The 15,543-nt window shown below is 42.5% G+C and overlaps 1 protein-coding gene across 1 annotated transcript in view; it reads right to left on the reverse strand.

The window, feature by feature from the left end:
- Nucleotides 1–15,543, reverse strand: part of CPLX1 (complexin 1) — a 129,609-nt gene that overhangs the window by 45,227 nt on the left and 68,839 nt on the right. Inside the window, exon 2 of the mRNA XM_086629897.1 lies at nucleotides 2,327–2,502. Within this exon, the coding sequence (XP_086486023.1) occupies nucleotides 2,327–2,502 (176 nt within the window). The remainder of the gene's footprint in view (nucleotides 1–2,326; nucleotides 2,503–15,543) is intronic.

Below are 15,543 nucleotides of genomic sequence, written 5' to 3' on the forward strand. Positions count from 1 at the left end.
TTACATTCCTCCAGGTACCCCAGTTTACTCGCTCTGCAGAGCCAACCCTTTGCCATATCGATCAGGAGCCAATCAATGCATTTCAAGAGACTTCACCACCCAGTACTCAGCCTGACTTAACAAAGTCTAGATAGCTGACAGTATTCCAGGGAAATCCCTGTTGGCTGGATGTTTCATCCAAGTTCAGGCTGTGTGCATCCTACTCATGAATGTGTGAATTCCAGTCTAGATCACCTTGGATTTGTAACAGAGAGCATCTCAGATTTCTTAAATACTTTTACAGCAGTTGGCTTAACAGCAAGGAAAATGCAACCACCATCTACCTCGGGGAACACTTCAGTGGTCTAGCAGAAGAGACAGCGACCAGTGAAAACAGGACATTAGCCCATCTGTCTGCAACTCAGAAATTCATTGCTCTTTTTTTCCCCCTCAGGTCTGATGCAAACCTGTATCATTGCTTAGAAACAGTTCCACCTATAAGCGTACGTTAAACATATACTGCACACATTGATATGTTTATATTAATATATTATACTATCTATATATATATATTCATTAAATGCTTTATAAAACCAACAAATTTTGACAAGGTCGGGGTTCTAAATCTGTCTGGTAAATAATACCCTCTTTTAAATTGTCATATGAATACCTTTCTTTGGCAATGTCACAGGTAGTCTATTCCCTGTCAGTACTTTCTTTTCTTAGAAGCCCAATGCCAAATTTCTTTATTTGTAGAACAATTCTCGACACCTCTTTATAAGATGCATTATGCCACCAGAACAATTCATCCTTATCTGTGCTCCCCTCCCGAATCATAAAGAGTTGGGGCTGTTCAGCCTGGAGAAGAGGAGGCTCCAGGGTGACCTTATAGCGGTCTTCCAGTACCTCAAAGGGGCCTACAAGAAAGATGGGGAGAGACTGTTCAGGAGGGCCAGTTGTGATAGGACAAGGGGTAATGGTTTTAAAATAGAGGGAGGTAGATTCAGGTTGGATATTAGGAAAAAATTTTTTACCATGAGAGTTGTAGAACACTGGAACAGGTTGCCCAGAGAGGTGGTGGATGCTCCATCCCTGGAGACGTTCAAGGCCTGGTTGGATGAGGCCCTGAGCAACCTGATCTAGTTGGAGATATCCCTGTTCCTTGCAGGGGGGTTGGACTAGATGGCCTTTGAAGGTCCCTTCCAGCCCTAACGATTCTATGATTCTATGATTCTATGATTGGGTGAGCAGTTCAGCCCAGTGCTGACATAGCTTTGTTTCTGAACAGCCACTCTCAGCTCTGTGGTGACACTTTGAAGCTTTTTCCCCGACATGTTCTTAGGGCACTGTAACCTATGCAGAGGTGGGCACTGCACAGGAAACATCTCTTACACTGAGCAGGACTCCCTCATTCTGTCTACAGGTATTTTCTGTTGTTCTTTGGTAAGTGATGTAAGTCAACACACAGCCCTTCATCATCAGAAATTCCTTCTCCAACTATTACGCACATTTCTTCCCAAGTTATCTGAGCTCCAGGACCTCTTCCTACAAAACTAAGTTATTCTAAAGAGACAATTTTGACATGGTCTTGCGCGCGACGCAGCAAAACTGCCTTCTCCCTCCACACATCAATCCCTAAACGCTAATGTACAGTAGCAACGGGTTCAGCTACCTTAAATTAACCTAATTCCTCCAGTAAAGGTGGGGTTTTTTTGTATGTTTCTTTCCAAGCTCATTCTGAATCCTCACAATTATTCATTTCTTTCTCATGTCAAATTGTATCATTACTTCAACTTAGGTAAAAGAGAGTGCTTCCCAATGGTTAAGTCTCTCAGATGAATGAAACTCTCTTTCGGATGAATCCCCTGTGAGTAGCAAAAGCCTAAATGAAAAGTAGAGTGGATTTGTCCCATTTCACCTGTCAGCACAAAGAAAGCCTTAGAAGCAATACAGAAAATACTTGGACTGTATCTCTCAGAAACACACTGAATTATGACCCTTCTCACAAACCACGAATGCAAACTTGGAAAGCACCCACACAGGGACAGAGAAGCCTGTAACATTTAAAATAATGTAAGCATTTAACAGATTATGAGAAAAATAGACATTTTTGTCTCCTCATCTTCACTCTCTATTTGAACTTTGCAGGGCTTTTTAGTGTGGGAGGTGTGTTTAAACAGGGACAGAGCTTGAGGGACAGTGCACAAGATTAGAAAGTTCAGTGTGGCAAAATAATTACCTGGCTCTATCCAAGTGCTCCGGGAACTTGTCACAAATCAGCTGAAAACAGTAGTTCTCCAATAAGCATTATGACTTGCCAAGTGTGTGCTGAAAGCCGGATCCCTACCTTGTCTCGAATCCCTTGTCTCATAACTTCTCTTTCAGCCTCCATCTTGGCATATTTGGCTTTCCTCTCTTCCTCTTCTTGCCTGAGGGCTTCCTGTCGTTCCTCTTCTTTCTTGGCAGCATCTGGGTCTTTCTCCTCATCCCCACCCAGCATCTTCCCCATGTCTTTGGTAGCCCCTAGAGAAAGTACAAGAGAAAGTCAGCCTTGTAAGAATGTTGAAAACCACCATGATGCCAGCTCTCTCCTTCCCCACACTCAGGACCTCCTTCCAGTCCCTCTGCATCTGGAAATGTTTTTCCTTCCACTGTAGTGGAGGCACACTCGCCACAGAGGCCAAAGGTGGGCAAAGCACCCATCTTGATCAAGTGGGTTACCTGGCACTGGTGAGAGAAAGCAGCAAGAGGAACAGACTATATCTGTAGACTTGCATGATGGCAACACAATTGGTTTGCAGTTCTGAAGTGGGCAAGCTGCCGTCCACACAATGTTTTCATTCCATCAGCTCAGTCAAGTGACTGAAGGTTGCTTCTGGAGGGTCTTCAATGTGACAGGCAGGTGATACATCCAGAAAGAAATAAGACCAGGGCTAGGAAAGGAATTTGAAATCTCGATTGCAGGGATGAGTAACCACAGTTTTAATTGTTGGCAAAAATTACATATCCCATGACACTTAGGAGCACACAGCATCAGCAAACACATGGAGCTGCTGATTTCTAGGCTCCTATCATTGACTAGAAAGAAGGAGAATCTCTGCATGTCTCTTATGTACCCTTGGATGCCACTGCTTCTAATGCTTAGCATGTAGGTGGGATACTGGCTGTGCCTGGTCGTCTTTCTACCACTGCATGCACATTGCTTTCAAATTTTCAGTCCCTGTGTGATCCTGAGCCAGCTCTCTGTTATTGTGCAAAGCTCTTGCCCAGCTGTGCAAATGGGGAAGCTTCTTGCATGTCTCTGCCTCCATGGGGCTGCATAAAGGCCATTTACCTTGTATTTCAGAGGCACTTTTATTGGCAAATGACTGGCAATCATCCAGCTGGGGAGGAAGGCAGGGGCTGGGGAAAGGGGGAGGGCAATTACTGTGATACTTCAACATCTGGGCACTGGAGGGCTGCAGCAGAATCAAGCCTGGTTACATGGATGAAGTGAAGACACATATCCTTTGGGAGTTGTGCTGGACTTTGCATGGAGCAGGAAAACACCCTGCACCATTTACCTTCATGCTGGAAGAACACTGTAGGTGGCTGGTTATTGTCCTTAGTTCCTGTGTCAGGACAGCTCCAGATTGGCTCCTTGCTGGCTCAGACTTAACTGAGTTCATCTGAGACAGCCTTGCTGCCACACATACCCACATGCACATACGTATTCAACATGTCTTGCCTTGCATAAAGCAAAGTTATCTGGCCTTTTAAAAAACTTAGACAGGAATGAGGACACCATCAAGTCTTTCCCAATAGTTGCTGGCATTATTAGAGACTAAGTGGAGGGAAGAGATTTTTGCAGCCCCTTATCCCTGGCAGTGCTAGAGGACTGTGTTTGCTCTTGCTTTCCATGTCAGTTCTCAGCATGGTGATGGTGGAACCTTGATTCTCACAGGGAGAAACATTTGCAGCCTGTCAGGAATTGCCCCAGAGAATACAGTTACTGGATTAACTACTGCCTCCAACAGCCACCAAGGAATTTGTTGAGAGGTGAGCAGATCCTGTGACTTTTCCTCTCTACATACCTTTTCCAGGTTGCATATTTTCCTAGAGCCCTAAACTGAAAGCAGCCCTGAATCAAAAGCAACCCTCTAATCCCCCAAAATGTGACAGAGAAATGGTCCCTTTACATCTCCCATAGGAGAAGCATGGGGAAACATCATTTTAAGCCTGAAGAGATCTGATTGTTATAGACCTTTTTTGCCAAGTGGGAAATAATAACAGTAAACATGACTGTTTCCATTCAGCTAGCTAACCACAAGCTTCGTGACATTTCCACCCTGTTGGGAAACCTGTGGATAAAAAGAGGAAGACATCCAGGGAGCTCGAACAAACCAGAGCTGGAATATTCAGGGATCCTAGCTACTGTCAGCCTTCCTCTACTGTCATTTTCCATCTTCCTCGGCAGGGTCAAAGTAATGCAGGAACTCTTGCATTATGTGGTGATTTCTTTCCTGGGATGCAAGGAAGGCAAACTGAAATTGTAACCAATCTAGAATTTCATAGCAAGTGGAAAGGCATTGGAGACTAGTTGAGTCACACATCCCTATTGCAGGGACCTCCCTAAATAGCTTTACTGTGCATAAATCATTGATGACCAATGCCAGTAATACCTTTAATTTCTGTATTCCCCTCAACAAATACTTCCACTGATGATCAAACTGATTTGGGTTCTATAATCTATCAAGTTTGTCTCTTTTTAGCTTCTCTCCACTTAGATCTACCCACACAGTGTAATACATTAGTTACTTATGAAGCAGAATTCAGCAGCAGAAAGTGATTTGTTTTCCCCTGTAAGCACTACTTCTAGGCTATCATAAGTTGCAATGTCAGCTCAGCTTATCATGTAAGGAATGAAATTGAGTAGAGTTCTTTTTTCTTTTATCTCTTACACAAGACCAAGATTTTGAATATTTTTTGAATATTTATTTTTTTTTAATTTTGCAGCTATTCAGCACACAGGACACCTACAAGAACACAAACGTAGTTTCAGGGTCTTCACAGACTCTATTAATTCACCTTTGATTTCAAAGCTACCTTCTAAATGTGCAGAATGTTGCACTGTGGTATCACTGTTGACTAATTGGAAGGAAATATATAATGAGAAGGAAAATTTTACACTACATTTTAACTCTGATCTCTTGTGCTACTTTTGGTATAGAAAAGCTTTTTTCATGTATCATTTGTTCTTCACCCTAAACTTTAGGCTTTGTGGTTAACATTTCCTGGATAACAGCTTCTGTTTTTAGCAGTTCAGAAGTGGAGGCTCCAGAGAATTCATTTGCATGCAACTGAGATGCTGCAGTTAACAGGCACAAGCAGAAAGAATGAGAAGAAGTTCTGTCCTCAAGCCTGCTTTTGAAGCTTCCAAGGAAACAGAAGTGAAGACACACTGACTGAATCTGTTCATATGATAAGCCTGGGTCTTTCTATCTTCTTTCACATCTCAACCATAACATCTACCTTGACATACAGAGAAGACAGAGAATGCCAAAGTAATCACTAATCGGTAAGCAGCTTCAATCAATGTTATTTCCAACACCTCTAGACAAGGCCACAGGAAAAACACAGAAATGGCTGAAGCTCCAGGATGATGTGCAAACAGTCACCTTTCTGGCTATAATAAACAGCCCTGCTCCCAAAGGATAAAAAACTTCCTTGAGGGAATGTGTCTCAGGGATGGTTTTTTTAGAAGACAAGTGGCATGGCAGGCATTCAAAATGAATAGTAATTCCCTTGATTCATATGGGCTAAAGAACTCGGCAATCAGGTGTTAAGCCAGATACCACAAGGGCACTCAGATACACTTTCATGTGAAATTTGCTGGTTTAAGTTGTCATCAGCCACCTGAAAACCAGTAACTCATTTCTGGGGGACATGTGGGAGACATTGCCCAGTGAAAAAGCTGGAAAGCAGGTCAGCTGTCTGGGAAGAAGTTTTGCAATAAAGGCCTTGGGGTTCTGATGGACAACAAGCTGACCATAAGCCAGCAATGCGTCCTTGCAGCAAAGAATGTCAACAGCCTCCTGGGCTGCATTAGGACGAGTGTTGCCAGCAGGTTGAGGGAGGTGATCCTTCTCTTCTACTCGGCTCTGGTGAGACCAACTTTGGAGTGATGTGCCCAGTTCTGGGCTCCCAGACACAAGAGAGATATGGAGCTACTGGAGTAAGCCAGTGAAGGATCATGAAGACAATTAGGAGACTTGAGAATCTCTCATACGAGCAGAGGCTGAGAGTGCTGGGACTGTTTAGCCTGGAGAAGACAAGGTTCAGAGGGATCTCAGTAGTGTGCATAAATATCTGATGAAAGGGAATGAAGAAGAGGGAGCCAGGCTGTTCTGGCTGGTGCCCAGTGACAGGAGAAGAGAAAATGTGTACAAACTGAAATACAGGGAATCCCATTTAAACATAAGAAAAAAAAACTGGGGTTGCAGAAAGATGCTGTGGAGTCACCGTCTACAGAGATATTCAAAACTTCATAGACCACAGCACTGAGCAATCTGCTGTAAATCACCCTGTTTGAGAGTGGGATTGGACTAGACAACCCCTGTGAATCCCTGCCGACCTTAGATATTGTGTGACTCTGTGAGACCCCATAAGTAAGTGGTCTAAATGACAACTGAAAGCAACTGAAGTGAATTTTGCAAGGAAAAGAGTGAAGAGCACATACCCAAACATATCCTGCATTTGAACTGAAGGAAAGTAAACTCTTAAACTGCCTGACCTCAGTCACCGAAGCACCACTTCCTACGACCTAAGGCTTCAATAGCTCACTGACAATGATCCAGCTTTCACACAAACAACTTTCAGGAGCAGTGCTCAATTTGTTACTGGTTTAAAAAAAAAAAAAAAGGGAAAATAAAAAAAATCTCCTAAATTTTTAAGGATGACTTACAGAGAAAGAGATTAATAGGAACATCTTGAGCATTCTTAATTAAGAAAAGGGTGATAGCTATTTGCACACAGCATTGCTTCAGGTTAGGTAACTAAGTGAAATCAGAAGAATTTCTTTTGCACAAATCTCATTTCATATTGGAGATAAATAGGACCCCATACCTGTCTTTCAAGAGGACTGCATATATGTGTGCCTAGATCTCAGAGGACGTTGCAGAAGTTCACCCCCTCGATCACAGGTGTCAGAGGAAGCAGTGAGAGGTTTACTTGAAACAGGTATACCCTAAGGAAATGCTGCAGGTGTTTTTTTGGTAGTACTATTTATGGCTGAGACATATTTAGATGAAACAGACAAGACAATTGATGTCTCAAGAGTTTCAAAATCACAGCACGATTTTTATCACATCATCCTAACATCTGGAGCTAATCACAGAGTACTGTCCTGGAGCAGGAATGGATCACTCATTTTGCAGCATCACTTCAGAACCAGAACTAAGAATGTTTTATTAATATCGCTGGAGAAAGACCTTTTTCATCAAGGCCATAATGCAAAGCTTATGTCTGGTATACAAGAAGTTCTTTTCCCATTTTAAGGCTCACAAAAAAGGCAAATTTGCCATTAGGAAAAATGTCTTACAGCAATCATCATGGGACTCCTTACTCTATTCAGAAGTCAAGATAATTTGTCAATAAAGGTGAGGCTGGCATTTATATGAAGACTTCAGTAAACAAAGGAATTTCATATGCAAATTTTTCACCTATATGAATCATATCTAAAGGAATCAGATGTTGTCCAAACGTTTCTGTTCAAATCCCTTAGATGTTAAAGAGATGATTTCAAAATTACTTCCTCCTGGCTGCTGTGACATAAATTTCGCTTTCTGCTGCAGCCAAAATACACACTAGTAGGTGAGATTCTTTTAGACTAAATACAAACCGAACCTCTGTTCCTCCTGCCCTTAAAATATGGTGCTATAATTCCAACCGATTTACTTTCCTCCAACAAAGTCACCACATCTGCTGATTACACTCAAATAAATGATACTGGCTGAGAGAGCAGTTCTCAACATCAGTGTGAAATCCAGTTCCCAACAGAGGTGGCTAGATTCAGGTGTCTGCTCAGAGATATGTCTGCGTGTTCTGTGTATCTGATTTCCCATTACAGTAAATGGAAGCCCATTATGACCTTCGGTTGCCATCACTTAAGAATGAGGTTTCCTACAGAGGTTGAATCACAGCCCAGCAAATGGAGTCCAAAGCTGCACCAAGTTTCAGGTAAAGCACACTCCCACCTTTTGTGAGTTTAGATACCTATTAGCCATGTCAATACCTCATGTAGACTCTCTGGCCTATGTGTCTTACGTAGCAGTATGCACCTCCACCTATTCTGATCTAGTAAACAGTCAGCTAAGCAGCACACTGAGATACAGATTTATCCACACATCTGTGGAAAAATAACAGAAAATGGGAGGACATGGAAGAACACTGTTCCCCAAAGTTCACCTTACATCCTAACACAAGCTGTGATATTAAAGCAGCTTTGAGGTGAGACACAGTTGCTGCTCCTGGGAATGGAATGCGCTTGGCATGGACAAGGCCTGCTCTGGCTGAGTGGAACACACAATATTCTTGAAATGGGGAGCAGAGTCATACGAAGGTACCACGGCTCATCCCTGTTATCAGGGATAAGAGAGTGACTGGCAAAGATAACAGCACAGCTGCCATCAAGGAAGCAACGGCTGCCTCAGCAATGATGGTGAAACGGTGTTCTGCAGCTGAATTCATTCTAGATTGCCAGATCGATGATGGAGTTAGGTCATCAAGACCTAGCTAAGCATTCAAATTTAAGAAACAAAAAGTAACATATCCTGTTGTACCAGGATCTAGGCAATTTGGTCATGTAAATGCTTAACTTGTTGCAAAACTCTTGTCTTTTAGGTGAACTTTGCTCATTTTAATATCATTATAATACCAAAACACACTTCCATCCTGAAAGCTACCCACCTCCGGGCTGCAACCACCCCTCACTGAGCATGCGCCCTGAATTTCTTCTAGTTTATAGCTTTAAAATAAAGTGAGGAAAATTTACACCAATCCTAACAAAGGTATGTATGACTAGAGTCCCTCAAGATCCACCTGAAAGTAAAAAAACAGTATAAAAATGGCTTAAGAGAAGGGAGTGTTGGGGGAAGACCTCCATCGCAATGTCTGGGACCAGTCAACGGGCTGGACCTCTCTTATCTCCCCCATAGGCAGTGTAAGAGTACATACCTAGTGTGTAAGAGCTCTGTGTTATGAGCGTTTAGTTACTAACATCTTGCTAGCTATTTAAAATCATCACTGATCAGTTCTGTTCCAAATCCTTTTTCACAGTCTGCATCTTATCACTGGCTATCTTTGAACTTTTATTCTGTCACGATAAAATTTGTCATCTATAAGTTTCCGGAAATGTCAATAATTGATACAGGGGATATAAGGGATTTGGCCTGGTGTCGCTGCCCATGAAAGTCCCTGAATAGGTTAGACGACCACCCTCCAACCTTGCAGACTGTCCAGAGGGATTTGTCCCAGTGACGCTGTCAGCGTGAGCCTGACAGACCAGCCAAATTGTAAAGGGTTTGAGGAAACCCCCCTTCTCCTTATACGGGATGTAACAGGTGTGTCGGATACGTGGGTCTCGTCTTCCTTGGGAAACTGGTAGACTGGTCAAATTGAAAAGGGCTCCAGGTAGTCACCCTCTCTGTCCTCTATCAACCCGACATCATATCTTATTGTGACACTCAGAGACAGAGTAAAAACCCCAAACTACAGTCTACAGGAGCAGAATAGGGAGTGGGGGGTGAGTGTAACTTATCCCTAGCATAAAATATAGACAAGAAACAGCAGGCTCCCAAACATGTTATGTTTGGACAGCAATCTCATTTTAATGTGCTTCCTTTCACCCTTAAAGAAAAAAGAGTTATTTCCTGCATGTTGCCAACTGCAGCTGCAGCTAAGATAAAATGACAGACGAATGATGACTAAACAGCATTTTACAAAGAAGGTAGTTCAGTCTCAAATAAAACAGAAAGTAAGGAGTATGTATTCTACAGTCAGACCTAACCCACTAATCTCTAGAAGTCGTTTGGATTTTTTCAGTGCAACACACTTTCATTCCACAATGCCTAGCTAAATCAACTGAATCATCCATGAGTTTTTCTGACTCCCAAAACCAGCCCCAGGCTTACTACTTATAGCTCTTTATCTTGTACACAAATAACTCCTGCTTGTTTAAACCCAGCAGGAATGTAAATTTTCCTCCTTAGGCCTGGGTGAAAACAAAACAATGGCCTTGGGACTTTTAGCAACCAGATGGACCAAGCAGGTAGGAAGCAGTTGGTACGGATCAGCTGCATAACCTCATTTTTGTCTTTCACTCTAAGAGTTCTTGACAAGATAGTTCTGATGACTTGCAATTTCCTATAGTTTTTTGTCTCGTTCTTCTTTGAAAACAAGGCTGCGAAAAATGAATGAACTAAGCTCTATAGGATCTCTGCCCAGTGAGATCTCCTGTGCTCCCTTCTGGCTTCTCTTCCAAGACTGAAGTCTGTATATTGTGAGTTTTTCAGAGATACTCTGCTGCATTTCCCCTCTTCAGCCTCCCTATCTGTAAAGCAGCAATGAATCTAGATATCAATCTCACTCCAAGAATTTGTGTTATGCACAAGCACACAATGCAAGGCTGCTCCTGATTTCTTACTTTTTTTTTGAGTCAGCTTCCACCAGGTGATGCCTGTTTCATTGCAGAGTTTGGTACAACCCAATGGAAAGTTCCCAGCATTGACACGAGCAAGAGGTTACTAAAGCACATAATCCAAAATTAGACTAGCATTTAGACTAGAGCCAGTTCAAGAATCTTAACTGTATGGACAATTTTTTTCTTGTCAAAGGTGACATCAAAATAACTCATCCACAAAGAACCAGCACATGCTGTCAGCTGGTCAGAATAAAGACTTTGACTTTTCCACACCACTGGGGCAGTCTGGTTGTCTGCCTGGTCTTTCTGTCCCATTGACAAAAATGGGAAGGGCAGAGGAGGGCCTGGCACATAGGGATTGGCTACACAGGGATGGCCATCACACCTGTTATGGAATCAAAACTCTTACTCTTAGAGGTACAAGACCATAGCCAGGCAAGAATTTGTTGCCTATGTTCACATTAACCTGCTGCTCTTTGCAAGTACAAAAAGTAGTCCAACCTCTGCTCTTCGTCCATTTAGGAGCAAAACAAATCCGTGCTTTTAGGAATGTTTTAGAAACAAAAGAGTACAGCTCCATGCTTGCTGTATAAAGCTGTTTTCATTCAAATGTTTGCACATTTCTTCAGTGATAAGAACAAAGATGCCTCTACTATCTGCCTCCTGCTCCTTCAACTGGGATATAAAGGTGCAGGGTCTTCTCCTGCAGTTTTATTAGCCACCAGAATACTGTTTTCCATCAAAAAAGTACACATCACACCAATCCTTTCAGCTGAACCTGCCCCTACCACCCCGCCTCCAACTTCCTCCTGTTAAAGTTTCAATAAAAATGTAACAACCCTTCAGGAGGATATTGCATGATATTCCAAAGTGGTACTTGCATGAACGAAATACTGGGTTTATATATAAGTACCGAATAGCTCCAAAAAAACCCATCACAATTTATTAATTAACTATAACAAATACTGATTCTGCTTTCATAAACAAAGAACTGATGCCAAGTTCACTTGAGGAGCTGACTTGAGAAATCATAATATCTCTGAAAATGCAATTTTCTGCTCATCTTGGTACAGTGGGGATCTCTGATAAGGATCATTAACACTGTATTAAACGAAGAAATTCTTAATGAAATTCAAAGCTGAAAGCAGACATGGAACTCTTTCTCTCTTTACTTTTCTAGACCCATGTAGCACAAGTGTCATACACAACTGAAAAAAGGCATGTTTATATAAATTTCTGTTCCCTGGGCCAATCTATGTGTTTAGGCTTATTTCCAGGTCAGTGAGATGCCTATCCATTTCCATGTCAAGTTTTCTGAGATATTACAGAAAAATAATGTTGGAAGGATCCCAGTGAGGTCTATTGGAACATATGAAGTCATGAGCCATGGATCATGGATACTGTGCAAGTTAGGTAGTGGCAGAACACATATGGGCATGAGGAAGGAGTAGAAAAGGAACACTCATTCTGTTTACTGTGTTTATAAATGAATACTATTGAGAGAAAGCTGCACAGGAAGGTACTGATTTGGGTTTTTCTTTTCTTTCTTGTCCTCATACACAAAGTGGTTAGATCGCCTTCCAAATAAATGAGAATGCAAGACACCAGTCTGATCTATCCCTTGCCCCAGCGATCCGCATTATGCTATTCCTGCCAGCCCTTTGTCTGGCCTGCTATCAAAGGACTATACAGTCAAAGGCAAAACAGTGACTAAGGCTGTGGTCAACAGCTAGCTAGCCACTGCCGTGCTTACCGCACTGCAATACAGACTTGGTCTGCTTTCAGTTTTTTCATTTTCCCTCCATCTCCATTTTCGGAGGTTGTTGGTCTGCTTGTTATTTTTTCAGCATCTGTTGGTCTGCTTGTTATTTTTTCAGCATCTGTAGTAATTCCCATTCCTCAACCTAGTGGAATTGACTGACTCAGTCCTTTCTGTTCTCTGAGTGCTCGTGCTGGGATCTAAAATATTCCCTACCATCTGCAAACCATGAAAGACATGGTCTGAGAATGCCAAAGCACGTAGAACAAAGGCTTCACTGAGACCTGTCTCATGTAACAAGTACCAAGACAAACAGATAGAGGTAATAGTGAGAAGTTATTCGCAGAATCAGCATTGTGACAAGACACTAGGTGATCACTCGGGGGATCAAGACATTAGGGTGATCATCAGCACAATACCTATTGTCCCGTTATCCTTCTTCCAGATCCTGGTATTTTTTACCATACCTTGGTCTGTGTTCATAGTGTAATGCCAAAAAACTCTCAAGCCTTGTCATTCTTCAGAAAAGAGTCCTAAACAAGCAGGCATTTTCTCTGATTGTCCATGTTGAGACAGAGAAGCCTTTATTTAACTGTCCCAGGGGACCTTTGCTTCAGCCATTCCTCCTTCCCAAACTCAGCTTTCTCTGTCTCTGGTATTCTACTTCAGTCTTTCTCTCTCTCCCCCTGTATCCAGCCAGACAAACTACATTGCTCAGAGGTCTTCTTGTTGGGATACAAACTGGTAAGTCGAGCAAAAACTGTGTAAAGGTAGATGAAATATTTAAGGATATTTGGAGGTATCTGGAGCTCCAGCTATTTGGAGACAAATGCCTCTTCTCACCACTGTGGTAATGTTTCATTTCCTTCACACACTCCAAGGCAGACTTTAAAGGCTGATGTTGAAGGGCTTTTTTCAAACTTGGTACAGATCCATGTGGAGGCACATAGAACTTACCAGAAATGATTTTTCTGAGATAGTAGTACGTTCTAAAATGTGCACTGGGTGCACATGAGTAATGTTTCACTCTGCACTGGGTATTGAAGCCCAAAACTGAATGAGGTAAATAGCCATGTTAACAGAACATAATGATTTTCTACTTTACAAGCTGCTAGAGAGTCTCTTTTGGCAGACAAAAGAAAGTATTCCTGTCAGAGCAAGACAATGCCAGGCCCAGCATCATCATTTCTTTGGCTAAAATCTTAGTACGTGTTTTTTCCTCTGCACAGTGACAGTTTCTCTCTAACTGTATAGAGCAGCACAGTACTTGCACACAAACCAACATCTAATCTCAATGGTACTTATGCATTTGTGCAACAAATGGATGTTCTAAGTTTCTTTTCTCTTTCTAGCTTACAACTATCAGTTCCTGTATTCACGTGAATTTGGCTCTGGGGCCGCCAACATAAAAAGGACATGACCTCGTCGAGCAGGTCCAGAGGAGGGCCACAAAGATGATCCAAGGTCTGGAGCACCTCTCCTATGAAGACAGGCTGAGAGAGCTGGGGCTGTTCAGCCTGGAGAAGGGAAGGCTCCACGGTGATCATATTGCAGCTTTCCAGTACCTAAAGGGGGCCCATAGGAAAGCTGGAGAGGGACTTTTACAAGGCCGTGTAGTGACAGGACAAGAGGCAATGGCTTTAAATTGAAAGAGGGTAGATTTTGATTAGATATAAGGAAGGAATTCACTCTGAGGGTGGTGAAACACTGGAACAGGTTGCTGAGAGAAGTTGTGGATGCCCCATCCCTGGAAATGTTCAAGATCAGGCTGGATGAGGCTTTGAGCAACCTGATCTAGTGGCAGATGTCCCTGCCCATGGCAGGGGGGCTGGATCTAGATGATCTTTAAGGTCCCTTCCAACCCAAACCATTCTATGATTCTATGATTTATTCCTTTGCACCAGTGCTAAGTCCTTTAGCTTAAGTCCTACTGCTTTAACTAGAACAATAAAGATGCATATGCAACATTGTGGAGAAATCATTATCAGGTGACATTCGTCTGATATGACCTCAGACCCACAAGGACACTATCCTGGACATATGGGGCTTTCTCTTCTTTTTTCATAAAATCCTACAATCATTTAGGTTGGAAAAGACCCTTAAGATCGTCAAGTTCAACCATTAACCTAACACTACCAAGTCCACCATTAACCAAGTCCCTAAGTGCCATATCTATGTGTCTTTTAAATACCTCCAGAGATGGTGACGCAACCACTGCCCTGGGCAGCCTGTTCCAATGCTTGTCAACCCTTTCAGTGAAGAAATTTTTCCCAATATGCAATGTAAACCTCCCCTAGCACAACTTGAGCCCATTTCCTCTCATCCTATTACTTGCTACTTGAGAAAAGAGACCCACACCCCTCTTGCTACAACCTCATTTTCAGGTAGTTGTGGAGAATGATAAGGTCTCCCCTCAGTCTCCTTTTCTCCAGACTAAACAACCTCAATTCTCTCAACCACTCCTCATAACACTTGTGCTCTAGACCCTTCACCAGCTTCGTTGCTCTTTTTTGGACATGCTCCAGTACCTCAATGTCTTTCTTGCAGTGAGGGGCCCAACACTGAACACACCATTAAAGGTGTGGCCTCACCAGTGTTGAGCATAGGACGATGATCACTTCCCCAGTCCTGCTGGCCACACTATTTCTGATACAAGGCAGGATGCTATTGGCCTTCTTGGCCGCCTGGGCACACTGCTGGTTCATATTCAGTCAGCTGTTGATCAGCACCCTCAGGTCCTTTTCTGTCGGGCAGGTTTCCAGCCACTCTTCCCCAAGCCTGTAGCATTGCATGGGGTTGTCGTGATCCAAGTGCAGGACCTGGCACTCTGCTTTGTTGTTTGTTATTGTTTTGTTAGTATTGTTTTTTTTTAAATTGCCAATCACAATTTCCCTTTCATGACAAACTAGAAACAGCTACTGGGCTAATATGTATCTGTGATTCAGAATGACTCAATAGGGCTTTTTCCAGGTTGAAGCAGGTACTGGATTTTATAACAAATTTGTAAAGATGTCAAACACTGTTGATGGCCTATCAGTGGTATCTCATTTGTATGCATCACAGACAGTCTTCTTCTTACCTCTTACTGGGCTGTGTACATTCGATTTAGTATACTTAATATCTCTGA

The sequence above is a fragment of the Tauraco erythrolophus genome, chromosome Z (genome assembly GCF_009769465.1).
Source record: "Tauraco erythrolophus isolate bTauEry1 chromosome Z, bTauEry1.pri, whole genome shotgun sequence".
Lineage (NCBI taxonomy): Eukaryota > Metazoa > Chordata > Aves > Musophagiformes > Musophagidae > Tauraco > Tauraco erythrolophus.